Source organism: Esox lucius, chromosome 7, assembly GCF_011004845.1.
Source record: "Esox lucius isolate fEsoLuc1 chromosome 7, fEsoLuc1.pri, whole genome shotgun sequence".
Lineage (NCBI taxonomy): Eukaryota > Metazoa > Chordata > Actinopteri > Esociformes > Esocidae > Esox > Esox lucius.
The window spans coordinates 42,193,237-42,218,368 of NC_047575.1; the positions used below are offsets into that span (position 1 = coordinate 42,193,237).

General features: G+C 39.9%; 3 protein-coding genes across 3 annotated transcripts; all 3 read left to right on the top strand.

Annotated features, from left to right (window-relative positions):
* Positions 1 to 2,954: 2,954 nt before the first annotated feature.
* Positions 2,955 to 9,497, top strand: LOC109615930 (olfactory receptor 2AT4-like). The gene is made up of 8 exons (XM_029121110.2): positions 2,955 to 3,095; positions 3,477 to 3,529; positions 5,403 to 5,624; positions 5,797 to 5,913; positions 6,032 to 6,229; positions 7,798 to 8,014; positions 9,113 to 9,252; positions 9,482 to 9,497. The coding sequence occupies exons 1-8, from the start codon at positions 2,955 to 2,957 to the stop codon at positions 9,495 to 9,497; spliced, it is 1,104 nt and encodes a 367-aa protein (XP_028976943.2).
* Positions 9,498 to 12,214: 2,717 nt separating this feature from the next.
* LOC105028502 (olfactory receptor 1500-like) lies at positions 12,215 to 19,438 on the top strand. Its single transcript, XM_034293018.1, has 7 exons — positions 12,215 to 12,361; positions 12,510 to 12,562; positions 12,760 to 12,981; positions 13,357 to 13,473; positions 14,136 to 14,333; positions 14,697 to 14,928; positions 19,070 to 19,438. Exons 1-7 carry the CDS (start codon positions 12,215 to 12,217, stop codon positions 19,436 to 19,438), a joined length of 1,338 nt encoding a protein of 445 aa, XP_034148909.1.
* A 994-nt stretch (positions 19,439 to 20,432) lies between these two features.
* LOC105028503 (olfactory receptor 2AT4-like) lies at positions 20,433 to 24,181 on the top strand. The gene is made up of 6 exons (XM_013140733.4): positions 20,433 to 20,579; positions 21,038 to 21,090; positions 22,352 to 22,573; positions 22,872 to 22,988; positions 23,105 to 23,302; positions 23,926 to 24,181. Exons 1-6 carry the CDS (start codon positions 20,433 to 20,435, stop codon positions 24,179 to 24,181), a joined length of 993 nt encoding a protein of 330 aa, XP_012996187.2.
* The last annotated feature ends 951 nt before the right edge of the window (positions 24,182 to 25,132 follow it).

Below are 25,132 nucleotides of genomic sequence, written 5' to 3' on the forward strand. Positions count from 1 at the left end.
TAACCACAAAGTTCAGCTGTTCTAGTAGGATTTTCCTGACATTTTCTTAGTTGCATCTCAGAGCAAAAGCCATGGTCCGCAGAGAGCTTCCAAAGCATCAGAGGGATCTCATTGTTGAAAGATATCAGTCAGGAGAAAGGTACAAAATAATTTCCAAGCATTAGATATACCATGGAAACCAGTGAAGACAGTCATCATCAAGTGGAGAAAATATGGCACAACAGAGACATTACCAAGAACTGGACATCCCTCCAAAACGTATGAAAAGATAAGAAGAGAACTGGTTAGGGAGGCTTCCAAGAGGCCTACAGCAACATTAAAGGAACTGCAGGAATATCTGGCAAGTACTGGCTGTGTGCTACATGTGAAAACAATCTCCCGTATTCTTTATATGAATGGGCTATGGGGTAGGGTGGCAAGACGGAAGCTTTTTCTTACAAAGAAAAACATCCGAGGCCAGCTGAAATTTGCAAAAACAAACATCAAGTCTCCCAAAAGCATGTGGGAAAATGTGTTATGGTCTGATGAAACCAAGGTTGAACCTTTTGGCCATAATTCCAAAAGGTATGTTTGGCGCCAAAACAACACTGCACATCACCCAATGAACACCATACCAACAGTGAAGCATGGTGGTGGCAGAATCATGCTTTGGGGCTGTTATTCTTCAGCTGGAACCGGGGCCTTAGTCAGGGTGGAGGGAATTATGAACAGTTTCAAATACCAGGCAATTTTGGCACAACACCTTCAGGCGTCCGTTAGAAAGCTGAAGAGGAAGTTCACCTTTCAGCATGACAATGACCCAAAGCACTCATCCAAATCCACAAAAGCATGGCTTCACCAGAAGAAGATTAACGTTTTGGAATGGCCCAGCCAGAGCCCAGACCTGAATTCAATTGAACATCTGTGGGGTGATCTGAAGAGGGCTGTGCACAGGAGATGTCCTAGCAATCGGACAGATTTGGAGCGTTTTTGCAAAGAAGAATGGGCAAATATTGCCACGTCAAGATGTGCCATGCTAATAGACTCCTACCCAAAAAGACTGAGTGCTGTAATAAAATCTAAAGGTGCTTCGACAAAGTATTAGTTTAAGGGTGTGCACAGTTATGCAACCAGGTTATTTTTCAACCTCAAAGATTTCAGTTTGTTTTTCAATTGAATTGTTCACATTATAGGTCACATTAAAGGGGGAAAAAGTTTTTCTTTGTCTCATTCTTTTACATCACAAGAACCTGGCATTTTAACAGGGGTGTGTAGACTTTTTATATCCACTGTAATTGTGTTTGTTGTTACTGAGACTGTTACGATTGTTGTTTTGCGTGATATTGATGGTCTTTTTGAGAATGAAGCATAATCTTGTTTTTGACATCGGTTTACACGGTCTCTGACCAGAAATGAGTTTGATAGTAAGGATACGACAAATATAATACAGATGAATTCCAGCTCTGTCGTTGAAGTGATTGTATGATTAAGATCAAATTTGATGGTATGCACATTTCATGAAGGAGGGCCAATGACTCCAAAAAGTTGGATCTGTTCCGAATTGAAGTTTGCAAAATAAGGGCCTACCCACCTCTTATTTGAAGAAAAAAAAGAATGTAAACAACAAAAAAGCTGCAAACCCCATGACAAACAGATCCATTCCCCAAAGAACACTGGAAATAAAAAAATTTACCGTACCCATTTGTATCTGAAATACCCATTCAGTAACGACAGTAGAAAGAGAAGAAATCTTGGCATGGGAAATATTGGTAATAGATCATACACGCAATGCAATAAACCAAGGCAATGTCTTTAATCTGTGTTAACTGGGATCTTCCACAGCACAAAAGCTTGAATGCTTATTCAAGCAACACATTGTATTATCCATCATAAGACATCAGTATTTCCCATCATAAGACCAATTTTACGATACATACAAAACATCAAGTCTCTAGGTCAAATGCGAGCAGTTATGGTACATGCTTAGGTAAGTACCACCTATGAGTGACAAAAAAGGCCTTTCTTTTTGACCAAGTTACATTTGGCCTCTGGTTTCTGGGTGATGAAAAAACAAAACAAAGAAATAGATTTCATATTGCTTGTGAACGCGTGACAGTTGTCTTGACAATTATATATACAAACATATTACATCATCATAAACACATCTTACAGTACTAGAGTTGACCTGTGTTATGTGTTGAGACCCGAAGGGTTATACTGAACAGGAGGATCAAGGACTACATTGTGTCGTAAACAAATATGGTGGCCCAAGGGTAACATTCTACCAGGGACGCACCATTGGGTTGCAGGTATAATAGAGGAGGTGGTGTCAGACCCAGGACCACAAGTTGGTCTTTAGTCCAACAGACATCATCACACTACTGAAGACAGACTGTGGTAAGACCAGGTAAGACACATTTAACACACAGTGTGTAGTTCTAAAGCCAACATCAGCTTTACACTGTGATTTCTTCATTTATGAATATTATATTCAAACTGTTTTTTAACATGATCATATAAGTTCCTTTATGTATACACTTATGTATGCATATATATATATAAAGATATATCTACAAATATATATATATATCTGTGCAGTGCAGTGGTCTCTTAATTTTTTCCGGAGCTGTATATATATATATATATATATATATATATATATATATATATATATATACATATCCTTTTTATGAATTTTCTTTAGAAATCGTTCTCTTTTTTAATTAGAGCTGTTTACTTCTTTTTGGCATTGGGTATTGAAAGTGAGTATGTAACTTGCATTTACTCTTATATATACATTAATTGTTTCTTTTTCACATTATTCATTTGTTGAGCTTGAATAATTGCAAAAAAGGAATAAGCATTTGGGAATTAATTAATGTTTTATTTTATTCATTTGTAATAATGTATAATTGGATCATGTATTTTCACAGTTTATTTCCAGCCTTAGAGAACTGATAACACCACCAGTCAGGATGAGTACCCTGACCGCTAACCTGACAGAGAACATCACCACCATCATCCGACCCCCTTACTTCTACATCAGTGGATTCACAGGGATCCCCAACATGAAGTACTACTATGTCTTCCTCTGTTTTGTATACATCATCTCTCTGGTTAGTCCATAGCTTTGGTTCAGTGGTCAATAATTCGCTCTGACCTAGGGGGTTCCCATTTGCAGTTAATTAACTTGAAAAGATTTAACTTTAATAGATAAAACCCTCTTTTCCCATACTAATCAATAACCTAATACTACCTAATATATCATACTGTCATTTCTGCAAAGTGTCTAGCCCATCGCATTTACCCCGAATTCCAGTCATGATTCCTTAGGGACCAGGCAATTGTACCAAGCTATTGTGACACTGGGAACTGCCAGAACATAATCATTCAGTGTCCCAAAAAAGCCACTGCTGGAACTGATTCTTGAAAATCCTAATACATTACTTTTAGGATTTACACTACATTAAGTATTAAATGTGTGTGTCTGGATTTAGATGGGCAATTCCTTCGTCATGTTTGTCATCTACGTGGACCGCAGTCTCCACAGGTATTTACCTCTCTTATATCCTGAATTATTTACTTGTTTAGCAGATGTCATTTCTTATAATGACAGGGTTACGGGTTGAAATTCGCACAAGGGGGCATCTTATAAATCAAATGAATGTGAAAAATGTGAACATCAGTGGCAATGATACTATACAGCATAACGCTATGGTTATTGGACAATTTATGTGGAAATTCTACATTTAGTTCAGTCACAATACCCATCCTGACAACACACAAGTGTGTCTGGGAGTAGCACAGTGTCTGCTGCAGAGCAAATCTCTGACTGCTGGTTCATTCCAGACTCCCCCCATGATTTCAATGATTCTGACAGATTATCTGACTGCTTCTCAATAAGACTTCTGAATTAAAGGTAATCCAATGGGCTAATCTACAGTTGGTACAGTAGATTACTTATTATAATGTGCAGTATGATTTCCTACATTTTAATACAATATTGATAAGTAAAACCTGAGTAATTCTGTGTACATAGTTATGTGCTGAGTTAGCATCACTTTTCCTGGATAACATTTTTTCCCACTAAATGTTTTGTTAAAATAATTCTGCTGTTGTAGTTTAATTATCTTGTCTTTCAATTGAATTGCAGTGTTGTCACCCATTAACACCCATTGTGTTTAAGTGACTGAGAAATTGCCCCTCGTTCATGAAACCTCAGAAAATATCTCAGATTTAAGCATAGGAAGAGACATATTATAATTTCCAATGGTGATTCATGAAACTGTCGCAGATCTGGTCGAAATATGCGTAGATGTCATTGCAGATAAAAAATAATCAGATAAAGCCGTGGATGCGAGTACAACCTGAGCTAATCAAGATGCCAGCCACTGCAACTAGCGACCATTTATGATCTCCAAGTATGTCGATGATATAGGCCTGACTGACTTAGGAAACGCAAATCAAAGCAGGTTTATTTTTCGAACGCACTGAATACACAAAGGCAATTCATACATTGCAATCGCGTAAACAACAGAAATAAAGAGACAGAAAATGCAGAATAAAGTGAAATAAAAAAATAATACGGTAGCAATATTATTTATTCCACTTTACGGTAGTGATACAATAATTAATACTGTGCTACGTTTGTATGTGTTATATTCCCAATCATCATGTTTTATAACCTATAATTCTAATTGTGGTTACAGAGGCTGTTACGATTGTTGTTTTTCATGATGATTGCTAATTAAGCATTATCTATCGTTTATAGGGTCTCCGATCAGACGTGAGTTTAATTGTAAGAATACGATAAAGATAATATTGATGAATACCAGTTCTGTTGGTGAAATTATCATACGATGATTTTAAGATCAAATTTGATCGTACGCAAATTTCATGAATGAGGGCCATTAGTATTGCATTCATAACTGTTTGGTCCTTTGGATTTAAAAAGTAAAATCTCAATCAAATATGATGTCATATTTAGTTTTATCACTCATAAATGTTATCAAATTTCCCGTCATGCTTTAGTGCACGTTCATTTTTAGAATAGTTTCATAAATGTTTCTACATATGCTGTATTATGAGTGATTAATTAATATAACGTTATGTTATAAATGACATACATTTTGTTTATTTAATGTAATTTAATGTAATTTAGATTTATTGCACTCATTACTGGAACAGGTCTGACACCTTAATGAGAAACACTAGTAGGGTTATATACTGGTCTACAGTTGGTAGTTTGTAAATTAAAGATCAAAATCTGAAGATAATGGTTTTATGCTTTTACCCATGTGGTGTTGTTAAAATCCCATGTCAGTCAATGAGTGACGAAACTAGGTCTTCATTTATTGTACAAACAGACCAGCAACATTTTCCTTGGGCAACGATAATGACATGATCTTATAATTACCTTACAGCCCCAAGTACATCGCTGTGTTCAACCTGGCCTTCACAGATATGTGTGAGAGCACAGCCCTGGTCCCCAATCTACTCGATACATTCCTGTTCGGCAGACAGTTCATCTCCTACAACCAATGTCTCGCCAACCTATTCTTTGTCGTCATCTTCCTCTTCATGCAGTCCTTCAACCTCATCATCCTCTCCTATGACAGACTGGTGGCCATCTGCCTCCCGCTCAGGTTTTAGAGTTCCTACATAGCACAACGTTAAGTTTAATTGAATATATCTTCAAAATGACCCCTTCATATGGTACATGAAATGTATGATAATTTCGATAGACTCCTCATGCTAACTCACTCTGGATAGGAGCAACTGATGAATATTTCCATCTTATTTCCTCCGTCCACACAGGTACCACATGTTAGTGAGTCACAGGTCCATGTTTCAGCTGACCGGTGCTGCCTGGGTGTTCGCTGTGTTAATTCTGTTGATCGCTGTGGGATTAATCACCCGCCTCTCCTTCTGTAGGTAGGTAGCCCTATGGCTAATTAGAAGCACTTTTAGCCAAAAAGTGAACAAAAGTAAGCAGATGACGTGTGTTCACAGTGACGTATGGACTGGACATTTGTACTGTCTTGTATTGCAGGTCTGTGGTGATCAACAGCTACTTCTGTGACCATTATCCTCTGTACAGTCTGGCTGCACCCTGTTCTGATGTGCTCCCTAATCTTGTGATGTCAAACCTCATCGCATGTGTAATCTTCTATATTCCCATGGTTGTCATTGTCGCATCTTACATCTGCATCATCCACACCCTCTTCACCATCACACTTCCCAAGGACAGGTGAGAATTACTTTTACCAGATCAGCACAGTGTTGGGGGCAATGTATTAAAGTAATACAATTGCTTTTTGCTGTAACAAGTGATATAGCACAGTTTTAGTAATAATACAGTGACTCCCGAATGTGACTCCCGAATTCACACTGAAAAATAAAATCTAGAAATGTTATTAAATTAATGATAAATACAAAAATTTAAATAACTGATTGCACGTCTTCATGCCCTTTAGTCACCTGGTAGGGTAGTGGCATATTTGGGTACATTTCTACCAGATATGCACATCAGGACACAATACTTTTTCTTCATTCTTCTTTCATGTTGGATGGGAACTTCGGTGAACAGCATTTTTCAACTCTTTACAGATCTTGTATAGAATCGTTCATTCTAAAATATTTACCTTTTTGTTTATAAGTCACTCCAGTTTGGCTTTGGCTGCATGTTTGGCATGATTGTACTGGTGGAAGAATAATCTCCCAAGACCCAAATCTTTTTCAGACTTTAGCAGGATCTCTTCCTGGATTTCTATGTTCTTTGCTTCATCCATTTTCCCCCCACGGCAAGGCCGTAACCATGGAGTCAACATTGGGGGGGACCAAATCAGCCGAGTTTTCTTCAGCAATCTCTGTCAGATTGGATAGGGTGTGATGGTAAATTGCAATCTTCTGGTCTCCCCACAGATGTGTTCTATGGGGATCAAGTCCAAGCTTTAGCTGGGCCACTCAAAGACATTCACAGACTTGTCCCAAAGTCAGGCCAGCGTTGCATTGGCTGTGCGCTTCAAGTTGTTGACGTTTTGAATGATGAATCTTTGCCTGAATCTGAGGTCCTCTGTGATCTGGATCATGTTTTCTTTTAGTACATCTTTGTATTTTGCTCCATTCATCATTCCCTCAATCCTGACCAGTCTCCCGATCCCTGCTGCATTACTCAGATGATTAACGGTCCCTTGTTTTGATTAGATCTAGAGCTTGGCATAACCGTTCCCTTTTGGGCTCTGCAGACATGCAAACCTGTTTCTTCCTGCTCTGAGTCTATCAGGCGGAGTGTCAGAGTTGTCCTTCAGACAGGTTCTCTAATCTCTGCAGAGAAACTCTGTGAGGTGTATGAAGAATTCCATGAACCTTATGACTTGGTTTTTGCTTTGATTATGCTCTGTGTACTGTGTGAATAAATGTGTCATTTCAGTGATGTCCAATACATTTCATTTTGTTGGGAATATTGTATAATTATCATGTAAATTATATCAATTGGAACAAATTACTAAAACCATGTAGATTTTTAATCCCCTGCTGATTTTGGACATTTGCCCACTGACAAAGAAATGGTCAGTCTATAGTTTTAATGGTAGGTTTATTTGAACAGTGAGAGATGAAAAACAACAACAAAATCCAGAAGAAAGCATGTCAAAAATGTTATAAATTGATTTGCATTTTAATGAGAGAAATAAGTATTTGATCCCCTCTTCAGTGTCATCAAAGACGTCTACCAAAAACAATGTACTTCTTTTATTTAGTGTACCCTCAATATTTTGTATATCTCTTGCCATCTCTCCCTCTATCTCTCTCTTTCAGGCACAGGGCCATCAAGACATGCACCTCACACCTGATACTAGTGGCCATATACTACCTGCCCATTAATATCACCTACATTTTCGTCTACATGATACCACTCAACATACGGATGATCAACCTCTCCCTGACCTCTGCACTGCCTCCCATGCTCAACCCCATTATTTATGTTCTGAAGACAGAGGAATTCATGGTATCAGCCAAGAGGATGCTTAAAAGAGTAACGCATAGAAACGTGGGTCCACTGACATCAACTTGAAGAAGCAGGCTTTGTCAAGTTTATTCATTTCTCACTGTTTGTATCTTTCTTTGACTTGTTTACTTTCCTTATATACAGTAACAGTCAAAGGTTTGGACGCTCACCTACTCATTCAAGGGTATTTCTGTACTTTGTTCGACATTGTAGAGTATAGCAACAACAAAGTGTCAAACATATCCAAATACATTTCATATTGTAGATTCTTAAAAGTAGCCACCATTTGCCTTAATCACTGCTTTGCACACTGTGAATTCTCTCAACCAGGTTCATGAGGTAGTCCCCTGGAAAGCATTTCATTTAACAGATGTGCCTTTAAAAGGTGGAATTTCTGTCCTCCTTATTGCCCTTGAGCCAATCAGTTTTGTTGTGACAAGATAGGGATGGTATGCAAACAACCATCATGTCTGTACTGTAGTAGCCAATATTATGGCAAGATTAACTCGAACAACCGAAGAAAAACAGTCTATCATTACTTGACATTAAGGTCAGTCAATCCAGAAATATGAAAGAACATTGAACGTTTCTTCAGGTGCAATTGCAAAAACCAGGAAAACTAGGAATGCTACAAGAAAGGAAGAACCAGAGTTGCCTTTGCTGCAGAGAATACGTTTATGACTGCACCTCAGATGTCATGGTGCGGTGAGCAGAAGCGCCACCGTGCCATAGTTTCTCAGTTCCCATACCTCAACAAACACATGTTTCCAATCTTCCACACCAGGTCCCAATTTGTATCGTTTGTATGTGTATATATGTTTCCCCTCTGCGCCCCACATTGTGGATCATTGTCGCTGTTGCTGTCTGTTTGTTAATCGGTGAGTGTTGTTTAATGTACTGTTTGAATGTTAATTGTTAAGATGCATGTTGCGCACTTTTATTTCATTCAGTCATTAGTATTGTTTTCTGTTCGTGTTTGGTTTGTTTGTTGTTTAATAAAACCAACGAACGTGATATCTGCCTGCGCCTGGTTCCCTCCAACACTACACCACGACGAGTCGTTACAGAATGATCCACCGCAACTGGAGCCAGCAGGCAGTCTCTCCAGAGAGGGTGTATACCTAGAGGGGCGATTGGGGGTCTGACTCCCTCTCCTCCGATGACGACGAAGCTGTCTACAAGAGAGTGGAGGAGGATCCCCTTGAGGAGCAAGGCTGGGGGTTGCCCCAAGACGGGTTCGGGGTGCCGCTGTGGGGTATGGACCAGTACGGAGTGGTCAAGCCCCTCACCAAAGAACAAGGGGAGCTGGTGAAGGGTCTCCTGCAGGACTTGCAGGAGGCAGGAAGGACAGGACGCAAGCGAGGCCGGAGGAAGAAGAGGGCGAGGTGCCAACGCTCGGTCCGAGGTCCCCCCAGGGACATTTTAGGGGGGGGCTGAGTGGGTGCCCGAGTGATGCGCCCCCTCTATGTCCGGTGCCTCCTCGACCCCGTGCAGGCTGGCCAGGCTGTAGGCTGGCCATTAGGCGCGCACCACTTCCTGCTCCGCGGCCTTCCGCTGCCCCGGTCCCTGCGCCACGGCGTTGCATTGGAGCAGCAGCCAGCGCCTCCTACCTGCCAGCAGCGGCAGCCAGCACCCCCTACATGCCAGGAGCGGCATCCCGTGCCTCCCGAGTTCGGGGAGGAGTGGCCTCTGCCGCCGGAGGCCGAGGAGGAGTGGCCTCTGCCGCCGGAGGCCGAGGAGGAGTGGCCCTCACCGCCTGAGCTTGCCAGGGTTTGGCCGCCACTGCCCTCTCCTGTCCCGGCCGCCCCGGCGCCCTCTCCTGTCCCGGCCGCCCCGGCGCCCTCTCCTGTCCCAGCCGCCCCGGCGCCCTCTCCTGTCCCGGCCCCTCCTTCGGCTCTTCCGGCTACCGACCCACCGTCGGCTCTTCCGGCTACCGACCCACCGTCGCCGCTCCCGGCCTCTGACCCTCCGCCGGCTACCAACCCACTGTGGTGCGGTGAGCAGCAGCGCCACCGTGCCATAGTTTCTCAGTTCCCATACCACACAAACACATCCCGGACTGTCACATGTTTCCAATCTTCCACACCAGGTCCCAATTTGTATCGTTTGTATGTGTATATGTTTCCCCTCTGCGCCCCACATTGTGGATCATTGTTGCTGTCGCTGTCATTGTTGCTGTTTGTTTTTTAATCGGTGAGTGTTGTTTAATGTACTGTTTAAATGTTAATTGTTAAGATGCATGTTGTGCACTTATTTCATTCAGTCATTAGTATTGTTTTCCGTTCGTGTTTGGTTTGTTTGTTTTTTAATAAAACCAACGAATGTGATATCTGCCTGCGCCTGGTTCCCTCCAACACTACACCACGACGAGTCGTTACAGCAGGGTTCAAATAACATACACATATCAACATCAGCTGTTCAGAGGAGACTGAGTGAATCAGGCCTTCATGATCAAATTGCTGCATAGAAACCACTACTGAAGGACACCAAAAAGAAGAGACTTTCTTGGGCCAAGAAACACGAGAAATTGACATTGAGTCCACATTCTTGTTTTTTTTTTTGTTCCAAGCTATAATATATGGCCAAAAGTATGTGATCCCCGACCATCACACCTATATGAGCTTGTTGGACATCCCATTTCAAAACCTTGGGCATTGAAATGGAGTTGGCCCCCGCTTTGCAATATCTATAACAGACGTCACTCTCTTCTAGGAAGGCTTTCCACAAGACTTTGGAGTGTCTCTGTGGGAATTTGTGACCATTCAACCAAAAGAGCATTTGTGAGGTCTGGCATGAGAAGGTCTGATGTTGAATGAGAAGGCCTGGCTCACTTTGTGATTCTGCTTATACCATTTAAGCAGAAGCATATAGCGCCATGAGAATGTATTTGAAAATATATTTCTTTCAGATTTAATTTACTTCAAATGTTGACAGATCTTTAACCAGAAACAAAATATCGGAAAAAGGTATCCTTAGTGAACAATTAACATAATGACACAACACCCAATTCCACTATGTTAAGAAGCAGTTGCCCCCTTACCCTCAGTAAATGGTTTTGACACCAGTGACAGTGGCCTGTTTGTCAACCTTTGTTAATTTACTTTTTCTCACCATTATGATAGCAATATACTACTTCCAGCAGTACAATACTGTCCAAATAATGCTCAAGAGGGTTTTTACAATACTGCTTTTATTCAGACAGAGGGTTTGTAAGTAATCAACAGAAGTTTGAACACCTGTAGGAATTGTTAGTATCGACTTGCAAGGGCTAATTTACTTCTATTGCTGCAGAACAGCTGTACGTTTTAACCCATTACTCACCAATTAAAGTAAATTTGAAAATGAAATGTACATAATGTTTCTGTTTTTGGTAACCTTAACCTTTTTTTTAAATCTCTGTCAATTTACCACTTACCTTCGTACCATTTCAGGTTATTCACTGAACTTGCTTGCTTTTAAATAAAAAATGTTGTCTACTACAAAGCAGGTTTGACTATTCTAAATAACAATTTCATTTTTTTTGAAGGATAGTTTTGCAATTGGCCTGGCTTAATTTACATAACAATCAAAAACAGATAAAGAATAAACCACAAAGAATAAAAAAGAAACATGTACCAAGTCAGAACTTATGTCTCTAAGCTGCTTATTAACTAATTAGTCTTGTTTGCTCAATCCAGCGACATCTTCAAGTACAGGGCCCCACAGGGGACATTCTGTTACAAATTCACTGCAGTGTTGCAGGTATAATAGAACTGGTCTCATATCTAGCCCCAACAGTTGGTCTTCTGTACAACACATCACATAGACTCATCAAGACTAAATGTTTGGAAGCAGTTTTTGGTAAAACCCGGTAAGACCAAGTTTGACTTTAACACGGTATGTCGTTTTTCTATGTAATATTGTATGATAGGTTAGTCACCAGTCAGTTTATCAGAATGGAGAATATGTAAATGGAGAATATCAAATGCACATTTAATTTGATATTCCAAAAAATCATCATATACGTGTCTTCCTGTTTTTAATATTCATTTATTCTTTATAATTTTTGTTTAAATTTGTTGAACTTGGATAACTGTCTTATAAATATTGATGCATCAATTATACTTATAACAAGGGAGTAAGCATGAAATATAACACGGTATCTTTCTATTTTTAGTAATGTATTAACGGATAATGTATCTCCACAGATTTCCTGCCAGTGTGAACTGATAACCACCACCAGTAAGGATGACGTCCCTGACATCTAACTTTAACCTGACAGAGAACATCACCACCATCATCCGACCCCCTTATTTCTACATCAGTGGATTCACAGGGATCCCCCACATCAAGTACTACTATGTCTTCCTCTCCCTCGTATACATCATCTCTCTGGTTAGTCCATAGCTCATTTCCAGGGGTTCATAATTATATGGCCAGCATAATTTAGTTGTACCAGATAAGGAGCATACTTTTTGACTGCTGAAAAATGTTTTGTGACAGTACACACTTTGAAAATATGTCATATCTCCATTTGGTCTAGATGGGTAATACCTTTGTCATGTTTGTCATCTACCTACACCATAATCTCCACAGGTAATCAGTTCTCTTACATTCAGAGATGACTTGTTAAGAGCTTGCTGTTTGTAATTCATCAAAATCATTTTTATTGACTGTGGGTTGGAATTCCAACACAGAGTCTTTGTCTGCTAAATAACTTTCATGCAAAAATGTAGATCTCAGTGGTATAATTCCATCCATATTGTTCTATCCATTTTCATTTTACTTTTCAGACCCAAGTACATCGCTGTCTTCAACCTGGCCTTCACCGATGTATGTGAGACCACAGCCTTGGTCCCCAAGCTCCTGGATATGTTCCTGTTCGGCAGACAGTTCATCTCCTATGGCCAATGTCTTACCAACCTATTCTTTGTCTTCGTCTTCCTCTTCATGCAGTCCTTTAACCTCATCGTCCTTGCCTATGACAGACTGGTGGCCATCTGCCTCCCACTCAGGTCTCTGTTTTAGGGCACGTGATGAACATTGGAAATAAAGACACCAAATAGACATAGCAAGGGCAGTATTGAATGAATAGTAGGGACCAGATTTGTGCATTTATTCATTATAATATCAGAGCATGTCCATAATATATCTGCAGTGATAGTGGAATGATTGTGTTTCACAACATTTTCACCAGAAATAATGTTACATTTGCGATCAAGTGAATTTGGTAGCATAAAAACGCACATCCTAAAATGCTGAGTTTCTTCTAGTCAACAGAAGGTGAGCACTGACTACCACTGACTAACGTAACTCACTCTGGATAACAACGCCTGCTAAATGACATGGAAATATACATATCTGACAGCTTATCTCCACTGTCTGCACAGGTACCACACGTTGGTGAGTAACAGGTCCATGTTTCAGTTGATTGGTGCTGCCTGGGTGTTCGCTGTGTTCATTCTTTTGATCCCTGTTGGATTCATCACACGCCTCTCCTTCTGTGGGTAAGTACCCCAGCTGCTAATTAGGGGTGGACCTGTTGCTAAAGGTTACCAGCTTCAAGTTTCAAGGTTTATTTGTCAAGTGCACCGAACAACACCGCTTCATCCCACATAATGAAATTCTTGTGACAAGGCACCCGGCAACTACATAGTGAGAGTCAAGAAGAATATGTAAGCAAAAATATAGCCAGGCAAAAATAAATTACACAACAACACACATAACACTGTGCACTAGCAGCAGTTTAAAAAAGAGTACTGAAAAACTAGCAGCAATCTGGGTAGTATTATTGAACATTATGTATGGCAAGTGTGGCAGTAATATACATAACAATGTATAGTAGTAGCAATCTGGTAGAATTATGGAATATGATTGATACATATGAGTGTAATAAGCTTATGAATGGTGGCATAGCACACTACAACTATGTAGTGAGAATTAAGAAGAAAAATACATGCACAGCAAAAATATACCCAGAAGATAAAGCAATAATATACATAGCATTGTACACCAGCAGTAGTACTGTAAACCAGCAGCAATATTGGTAGTGGTATTGAAATTATAGATATGGCAAATATGGCAATAATGTACATAACAATGACACATTTAATTTACACTAGACACATTTAATATATGGAAAGTCAATTTGTATTTTCTTGTATTGCAGGTCTGTGGTGATCAACAGCTACTTCTGTGACCACGGCCCCCTGTACCGTCTGGCAGCTCCCTGTTCTGATATACTCCCTAACCTTGTAATGTCATACCTTGACCCCTGTTTGGTGTTCTATATTCCCACAGTCTTAATCATAGCATCTTACATCTGTATCATCCACGCCCTCTTCACCATCACACTTCCCCAGGACAGGTAAGAAGGAATACTTAGAGTGCCAAAAACAGTGCATTTCTAAAGTATTTAAAGTATTCAAAATCCTTGAATTTGTTCAAATTGTATTGTGTTATGGACATTATTTATAATATTACAAAAACAACATATCAAATGTTGAAACTGAGAAATGTTATTGTTTTTGGAAGAACTGTCACAAAACAGTCTAATGTCACAAAACAAGCTGTTTCAATTTCAAATTCGACATAGTTACAGTCTCTTATGTTATCCTCAAATCTTGGGATGGATCATATTTATTATATTCTAAATGATGTTGTTATTAATTATAATAATTAATAGTATTATTTGTATCTTGAATCTATTTCATCCCCTCTTCTTTCTCAGGCACAGGGCCATAAAGACATGCACCTCTCATCTGATACTAGTAACCATATTCTATCTGCCCATTAATATCACCTACCTTCTCTTCAGCTACATACCGACTAACGTGAGGATCATCAACCTTTCTTTGACCTCAGTGCTGACACCCATGCTCAACCCCATCATATACGTTCTGAAGACGGAGGAGTTCAAGGAATCTGCAAAGAAGCTGATCAGAAGTGTAGCTCAGAGAGCTGTGGGTCCAGTGAAGTCAACAAGTTAAAATGTTGTGAATTTAATTATATATTACACTGTCTTATAACTTAATTTAATCAGTTAGTAACACATTATTTTCACAGTAACATATTTTCAATAAAATTTAAGATAAAAACACATTCTTACATACACAACCATTTGAAAGTTTGGGGTCATTGAAAAATATCCTTGTTTTCAAAAGAAAAGCACATTGTTTGTTCATTAAAATAACATCAAATTGATCATAAATACAGTGTAGACATTTGTAAATGTTGTAAATGACCATTGTAGCTGGAAATCGCAAATTTTGATGAAATATCTATATGGGCATACAGAGGCCCATTATTAGCAACAATCAGTCCTGTGTTCCAATGCAACCTGCAAGTCTGCAAGTCTCATTGGAATACGTAGACTATTTTACATAAATCCATGGCACCCAATTTTGTATAAAATGTTACATTACATTGTGTTACATTACAATGCGCTACCAAAACATACACTAACCTAAAGGATTATTAAGAACACCTGTTCAATTTCTCATTAATGCAATTATCTAATCAACCAATCACATGGCAGTTGCTTCAATGCATTTAGGGGTGTGGTCCTGGTCAAGACAATCTCCTGAACTCCAAACTGAATGTCAGAATGGGAAAGAAATGGGCTACAACAGCAGAAGACCCCACCGGGTACCACTCATCTCCACTACAAATAGGAAAAAGAGGCTATAATTTGCATGAGCTCACCAAAATTGGACAGTTGAAGACAGAAAGAATGTTGCCTGGTCTGATGAGTCTCGATTTCTGTTGAGACATTCAGATGGTGGAGTCAGAATTTGGCGTAAACAGAATGAGAACATGGATCCATCATGCCTTGTTACCACTGTGCAGGCTGGTGGTGGTGGTGTAATGGTGTGGGGGATGTTTTCTTGGCACACTTTAGGCCCCTTAGTGCCAATTGGGCATCGTTTAAATGCCACGGCCTACCTGAGCATTGTTTCTAACCATGTCCATCCCTTTATGACCACCATGTACCCATCCTCTGATGGCTACTTCCAGCAGGATAATGCACCATGTCACAAAGCTCGAATCATTTCAAATTGGTTTCTTGAACATGACAATGAGTTCACTGTACTGAAATGGCCCCCACAGTCACCAGATCTCAACCCAATAGAGCATCTTTGGGATGTGGTGGAACGGGAGCTTCGTGCCCTGGATGTGCATCCCACAAATCTCCATCAACTGCAAGGTGCTATCCTATCAATATGGGCCAACATTTCTAAAGAATGCTTTCAGCACCTTGTTGAATCAATGCCACATAGAATTAAGGCAGTTCTGAAGGCGAAAGGGGGTCAAACACAGTATTAGTATGGTGTTCCTAATAATCCTTTAGGTGAGTGTATAATACATCACGAATTGGCTGAAACGCAACATATGTTATGGTTGCTATTAAAACGTAGTATTTGTTACGAACGCTACACAAACGTATCAAATGTTACAAATTGTATGAAAAAGTATGATATGTAACGAACGCTACTGAAACATATCATACATTACGAATTTGCACAAAATATCCATGCCGTGTTTCAAACCGGCAACACACAGCTCCATACAGGGATAACGGATTTGGAAGAACCAATAATGGCCTTACCAAGGTATTTAGTAAATGCTTTTTAATGGTACAGTAAACGTTAGGTTTCATAACACTGAGGCTAAAGTTTGCGTTAAGGTTAGGAATCACAGCACTGGGGTTAAGGTTAGGATTAAGGTTTGGGATAAGGTTAGAAAACGAAGAAGGTTAGGTGAAGGTTTGGTTAGGGTTAGATATCACAGCACTGGGGTTAAGGTTCGGATTTGGTTGAAGGTTAGGTATAACAGCACTGGGATTAAGGTTATGGTCAATGTTCAGGATATGGTTAGAAAGAAAATAACTTCATCATACTGTCCTTGTAACACCACTACTCACCACCCCTAAAGTTACTTCTGCTTTGGAGCAGAAGAATGCGGGTTTGAAACAGCCTGCCAATTGCTATTTTTTATATGGATTATTACTCTAATGTAACTTCACCTAACAAAATTTATCTTACGAATCCAGTTGTCAAAGATTTATGTACAAGAGTCTACATATTCTAATGAGACCAGGTTGTGCAATGGCATGTTCTGTTTGCTAAGTTTATCATCCAAATTCATAATTTTAAAAGGCTAATTTGATCATTAGAAAACACTTTAGTGATTGTTAGCATGGCTGAAAAATGTTATGCTGATTAAATAAGCAATTAAGCAGGCCTTCATTAGACTAGTATCATCAGCATCAGTGTTTGTAGGTTCGATTACAGGCTCAAAATGTCCAGAAACAAATAACTTCCTCTGGAAACTCATCAGTCAGTTCTTGTTCTGAGAATAGGAAGAGGCGTGGGTGGCTCCGATGCCCAACTGAGCAAGAGGGAAAATATATTAGTGTCAAGTTTGAGAAACAGATGCCTCACAGGTCCTCAAATGACAGCTTCATTAAGTAAAGGGTGTGGACGTTACCTGAACGTCTTAAAATAGTTAATCTACATAAAAGGCCTTGAAGAGGTGATGCAGAAAATAATGAGTGGTTTGTGAACGCATATTACCTCTGGTCGCAAGCAGAGGAACCACGATTTCAGTCAGAATGTTAGATGTCAGCAAGACACTCGTGACCGTTGGCAGCTTTTCTCCCAGCACCGTTGTTTATGAGGTAGATAGCTAGCAAGTACCAAGCTAGGGAATTTATCTAGTTACATAGTCGACATTGGCTGTGAAACTTTCCCATGTACCATGGGAAAGTGAAAATTGTATCAGAAGTTGTTAGGCAACAGACAGAAACTTTGCTTTGACGTTGAAATCTGTTCAAGGGAAAGAAAAAAAAGGCCATTGTGATTTTTGCAAGAAGTCTCAAACTTGACACTATGGGAAATATACATCTGTGGAATCCCATATAAAGTGTGAGAAACACAAAAACAACAAAGACACTGTGAAAAGGCTCCAACAAACGCCTGGCATTTCTCAGTTCTGTTTGGTCATGTCACAGATGACAGTGCCAGTACAGTACTACAGACAGTTTTCCCCCCTCTATTCACATAGCTCAGCATTCATAGTCTTGCTGGCTGAGCTACTGTACGATCAGATCTGTCTGCAAGATGAAACAGTTCAACACAAATTTATAAAGCCTTTTTTCATCAGCAGATGTCACAAAGTGCTTTTACAAAACATCCAGCCTGTTCCACAGTTCCACATGTTCTCTTTGTGTGTTAGTTGTCTCAGGATTTCACAGCTGTCTGGTAAATGGTCATAGAATGTTGACAACTAACTCACCATACCTAGAAGTCTGTACTCCTTTGACATATGTCGGTCTTGGCATGTCTTTCAGTGCTCTATCCTTTTCTGGGTGAATTTTCAGTCCATCTGCTGTGAGTAAATGGCCAATGTAAGGAACTTGCCCCTTCCTCAGTCTGAACTTGTCTGCATGCAACTAAATATTTTTGTCTCTGCAGCGGGTCATGAACTGCTGCAGTTTCTTGTTGTGGTCTTGGTGTGCTGTGGTCTGAATTCAATGATAAATAGAAGAATGGGTGTCAAAAACGTATTGGACTGCTTGCACAAAAGGTGAATTATTTCCGCGTTCTGTTCACATTTATTGTGAAACAATGCATATTTGTATAAGAAAAGGGTTTGCATAAAACATGTGTTGGAAAAAATTATCCGTATGGTTGTGTTATGCTCAGAATTCAATTATATATAGAAAAAATCAGATTTTGCTTATGAAATTATTTACTTCATTGTGCATTTTAACTCAAATACAACTATAAGTAAATTTTCATGCATGCTTATATTAGCTGAGGTTCTTTAGAATCATTTGATACCAAATACACGATGATCCATAAACAGTACACATTGTTTATAAGCCCAAATAAGGAAAAAACACTCAGGTCCCTTAATGGCTGTTATTTTTTATTCCATCTTCCATTGATCTTCCACTCAATCAATCAGTCAAATGTATTCATAAAGCCATTTTTACATCAGCAGATGTCACAAAGTGCTTTTACAAAACACCTGGCATTAAACCCCAAGGAGCAAACAACAGTAGTGTTGAGTTTCAGTGGCTAGGAAAAACTCCCTAAGATCCTCGCCACCTCCCACCTCTGCTCCGGCGCCCTGTCCTGCCTCAGGGGTGGAGCCTTCTTCCTCTGTCTAAGTGCCCCTTCCTGCTCCGGTGGCGGAACTTCCACCTGTCCTCACGTCCCTTCCTGCTCCGAGGGGCAGATACTTCACTGGTCCCAGCGTCCCTTCCTGCTCTTGGGGCAGAGCCTCCTCCTGACCCAGCGCCGCTTCAAGTTCCGGGGCCAGAGCTGCCACCTGGTGCCCACCTTCCCCCCCTCGAGTGTTCCAGTCTTGCGGTCAAGAGCCCGCGCCTTGGGGGGGTACTGTCAGGTCCTGGCTTGGGTGCCTCTAGGCATCTCTATGCCCCCGGGTGCCACAGCCAAGGCCTAACCATGGGGCTGCCTCTAGGCATCTCTGCGCTTCTGGTTTCTGTTCTTCCCAGTCAGTCAGCTGCACCTTGTTGTCTCTGATTGAGGACCCCTAGTTAAGTTGCTCTGGTTTTGCTTTAGTTTGTGGTTCATTATTTGTGCCTTTTGCCTCCGTTTTCGGTTGTGCCTCGACTTCAGTTTCTTTTGAGAAAGAAGAACATTAAAAGGATGCTTATCTTCGACTCTGCGCCTGTGTCCTGCTTCTATGACCATGACCAAATTAGATAATGAATGGCATGTGGCAAATTAGATAATGAATGGCATGAAAACATCTGGACACACAACTATTTAGTTAACATGTTTACTTTGCTCAGTCTCCACATCATACACATTCACGGTGGCCCAGAGGGAACATCCTCTCAGAATTTCATCACTGGGTTGCAGGTATAATATAGAGGTGGTTTCAGAGCCAGCACCAGTAGTTGGTCTTCAGTCCAACACACATCAGACTACTGAAGACGGATTGTGGTAAGACCAGGCAAAACACATTTAACACAGTATGTAGTTCTACCGTGCAAGATTTTCTACTGTTTTGTTGGTCCATCAGGTAGCAGTTCACCTTATGGAGGGTACATAAAGGCAACATTTGCGTTACAGTGCTATTAATTGCATCATACATTTAATATTAAAACTATTTTAAATAGTTTTTATTTTCCATTTTAAATAATGTATTTATATTATTATAAAAATTTTCTCATCTAAATTTAGTGATTTATAACTTTGTCTGGTATTCAATTCAATAACATTATATACTTACAGTAATGCCATATTTTAAAGCCTTTTTGAATCTAATCTTTTGAATTTGATGAATGCCATGGTGTTATTGAGACATCACTTATATTTTCACATCGAGAGCAAGCATGATGTAATGTCTCTGTTTATTTGTAATGTAATAAATGGATAATATATTTCTACAGATTTCCAGCTAGAGAGAACTGATAACACCACCAGTCAGAATGACTACTCTGACCTCTGACCTTAGCCTAACAGAGAACATCACCACCATCATCCGACCCCCTTACTTCTACATCAGTGGATTCACAGGGATCCCCCACATGAAGTACTACTATGTCTTCCTCTCCCTGGTATACATCATCTCTCTGGTTAGTCCACAGCTCTGGTCCGGGGGTTAATAAGTATCTCTGGTCCAGGGGTTAATAAGTAGCTCTGGTCCAGGGGTTAATAAGTATCTCTGGTCCAGGGGTTAATAAGTAGCTCTGGTCCAGGGGGTTAACATGGGCAGCGTTCGCAATTTTTTTTCCAGTTATGAGCTTAAACATTGTTCACGTTATTATAAAATGGAAAATATTGTTATTTCTACCTAAGAACATCAGAATAACCTGATATAACAGTGTCATTTCAAATAAGTGTTTCCTCTACAGCCGGTGGAATCACAGTTAATGTCAGCCTAAGATATTTTGCTTTGAGATGGATGGATGTGCACAAGGAAATATCAACTACGCCCCTCAAAATGACAGGGCTGCACCTTTTTGTGGGAAGAAATTAGTACATTTTGTCGGATTTCAATATTGTATTCAAAATGTGTCTGTTTTTGGTCTAGATGGGCAATACCTTCATCATGATCGTCATCTATGTGGATCAGAGTCTCCACAGGTAACCAGACCTCTTATAACCTGTCTTGGTCGCTTGAAAACATCATGGCATCTGTAATAACAGTGTTGTGGGTTACAATTCTCAACTGCAAGACATTCTGTGTAGCAGCATGTAAATCACAGTTGGAATAATAATGTCCAGTGTAATGCATATTTTCCAATTCAAACTGACAACCAACAACACACAAGAGGTGGAGAGCAAATCTCTGGCTGCTGTTTTTTCTCCCAGATTCCCCCCATCAATTCAAGGATACTAACAGGTTGTCTGACTGCTTCTCAATTAGACTCCTGAATTTAAAATACTTGTAGGTCAAGTGGGCTGGTTTGTGGTTGGTAGATTACAGATCTGTAGATTTTATTTTTTACCTTTTAACTTTTTTATTCAATTTTGTTATGTTCTGTCTCAGTAAAAACAGAGGACTTAATTTAACTATTCCTTGATTATAGTACTCAGCAAGGGTTCAATGAGTTTCATGGTTAATTTAAGTTCAAAAGGTTTATTAGTCATTTGCAATAGCAAGTTATGGCAATGAAATGCTTGGTTTTCCTACTACCGACAGTGGAGTTAAAAGTTACAAAATGAACAGCAATTATAATATAAAAATAAGAAGATAACAAGATAACACAAACTATCAATAATAACACTATACAAAAAACATGCATCAATAATACCTATACAACTGGATATGGAACACGGACTTGGCTGTGAAGCTGGACCAGACCTGGAAGTCTTTGGTGACATCTTCCTGGCTGAACTCAAACCAAGCACATCCCAACTACAAACATAAGCATCGTTCTGATGTCTTTCTTCAAGAATCTCACAGCTGGGTTATGTTAAAATGTTAATCAAAATCTACCCTTTCTTGTCGGTTGACATTTGTGCTGATTTGGAAATTGATGTGCAAATCCCATTGGAATACATTACTTCCACAACCTACATTCAGACTATTTGACATGGTTTGGATGAAAATCTTCATTAACCTGAAGCATCTTACATAAATAAAACATTAATTGAGATTTCAATTTGACCAAACATGTATTAATAACAACCATGTCCAGTCACTAACAAATACAGTGACGGGTGACAACTCTATGACTAACCTGAAGAACAAGGTTTTCTGGGAATTTTCCTCTCTGACAGCAGAGTGAATTTAACACAAAAATATAGTGGGCCCAAAACTAACTCTGCAGTTTTTACTCTGTGTGATTTAACTGAGTGGAAAACCCTGAAGTGATTATCATGTCATCATTTTACTTTACAGCCCCAAGTACATTGCAGTGTTGAACCTGGCATTCACGGACATATGCGAGACCACAGCCTTGGTCCCCAAGGTCCTGGATATGTTCCTGTTCGGCAGACAGTTCATCTCCTACGACCAATGCCTCACCAACCTATTTTTCGTCTTTGTCTTCCTCACCATGCAGTCCTTCAACCTCACCATCCTCTCCTATGACAGACTGGTGGCCATCTGCTGTCCACTCAGGTGTCAGATTATATAATGAAATAACATTTTATTGAAGTTGATGTATAATATACAGCTCTGGAAAAAATTATGTCTAGCTAGTCTTGGGTACTGTATCAAAAAACCTACCTCTACCCAGACGACCCCCGTCATGGGTTTGTTTGCCCTTTTTAGACGTTAGGGCACTGTATAAACAAATCAGTTGTAGATTTGAATGAATCTCAGATTAAGTGTGCATTCACTACTTTAAGTCAGTCTGGATAAGTGTTGGCTGTATTACGTTTAAATATTTAACAGCTGATTTCCTCTGTCCATACAGGTACCACATGTTAGTGAGTCACAGATCCATGTTTCAGCTGACCGGTGCTGCCTGGGCGTTTGCTGTGTTCATTATTTTGATCCTTGTTGGATTCATCACACGCCTCTCCTTCTGTGGGTAAGTACCCCAGCGGCTACTGAGGTGGACCTGTAGCTGAAGGGTTGCTGGTTCAAATCCCAGACAGGTGTAGATGGAGCACATAGACTGTGAATTTGGATTTTCTTGTATTGTAGGTCTGTGGTGATCAACAGCTACTTCTGTGACCATTATCCTCTGTTCAGTCTGGCAGCCCCCTGTTCTGATGTACTTCCTAACGATGTGATGTCATACCTTGACCCTGTAGTAGTCCTCTATATTCCCATGGTCTTCATCATAGCATCTTACGTCTGTATCATCCACGCCCTCTTCACCATCACACTTCCCAAGGACAGGTGAGGAGGAATACGGTCAAAGCCATACAGTGTTGGGGGTAGCACATTAAAGTAATATTATAATTTTTTGGCAGGTAATATAGTAGTGTTCTAATTTTGGTAATAATTTTAGTAACTGATCAAAGATATTTCTGTTTCTTCCTTCCGTTTTTCCCTGGCCAAATGTTTTTCGAATATTGTTCTTTTTGGGAAACATTGGGTTTTGGGAAATATTTCACATATCTTTTACATATTGTTGTAACACCATCATCTGCATCCAGTACCAACAAGCCACCAACACATCCCTACTAAGTTGTGAAAATTATAGGAAAAGGTTAGGAAGTCATACAAAGCATGTACCTAATGAATAATAATGTATATCCATTTTCATGCACTGTCCTTCTCCCTCTTTCTTCCAATCTCTCTCTCTCTCTCTCTCTCTCTCTCTCTCTCTCTCAATTCAATTCAATTCAACTTTATTAGCATGACAGTTATTACAACCATATTGCCAAAGTTAGAAGTACAGTAGGAAGGAGTCTACATGGTAGCAGCCCCATTTAAGGCCATTTAAGGTCAAGAACAATAACCAGCATTGTCAGAAACCAGCATTGTCTCTCTCTCTCTCTCTCTCTCTCTGTTTTCAGAATCAGAGCCATGAAGACCTGCACATCTCATCTTATACTAGTGGCCATATTCTACCTGCCTATTAACATCACGTATATATTCAGCTCATTCATACCCACCAACATACGTATCATCAACCTCTCCCTGACCTCTGTTCTGCCTCCCATGCTGAACCCCATCATATACGTTCTGAAGACAGAGGAGTTCAAGGAATCATCCAAGAGGCTCCTCAAAAGAGTTGCTCAGAGAACTGTGGGTCCGGTCAAATCAACATAATACATTCAGTGTTTTGAAGTTTATATTAATTGTTTTTCAAGTTTATTTTTCTCTATTTCACTGGAATGTTTGATTTAATACAAATCTGCAATAGGAAAATTATGATCACCTACACTACCATTCAAATGTTTGGTGTCACTAAGAAATGTCCATGTTTTCCATGAAAACATACATGAGTTTGAATTAGAAACTGAGCAAAATGAATGGGAAATAATCTGAAGAGCTTCCCGAAGTACCTCCCACAAGGATTGGCTTGATGGGCACTTTTTACATACCATACACTCAAGCTGCTCCCACAGGAGCTCAATAAAATTGAAATCCAGTGACTCCATTATACACAGAATACCAGCTAACTGCTTTGTCCCTAAATAGTTCTTGCTTAGTTTGGAGCTGTACTTTAGGTCATTTTTCTGTTGTAGGAAGAAATTGGCCCCAATCATGCGCCGTCCACACTGTATGGCATGATGTTGCAAAATTGAGTGATAGCCTTCAAGATCCCCTTACCCTAGCCTTCAAATCTCCCACAAAACCACCACCAAAGCACCCCCACCCCATCACATTGTCTCCACCATCCTTGAAAGATGGGGTCAAGGACTCCTTCAGGAAATTTTCATTTGGTCTGCGCTTAGGGAATGTCTTTCGTTGTGATCTGAACTCCTCAAAGTTTGATTTGTCTGTTTATAAAAAAATAATATAATATTTCACTATCCAGTGTCTGTTCGTTTGCCCAACTTAATCTTTTCTTTTTATTGGCCAGACTGAGATATGGCTTTTTCTTTGCAACTCTGCCTAGAAGGCCAGCATCCCGAAGTTGCCTCTTCACTGTTGAAGTTCAGACTGGTGCTTTGTGGGTACAATTTAATGAAGCTGCCAGTTGAGGACCTGTGAGGCATCTATTTCTCAAACTAGACTCTAATGTGTTTGTGGAGTAGCCTCCCAATCCACTTTCTA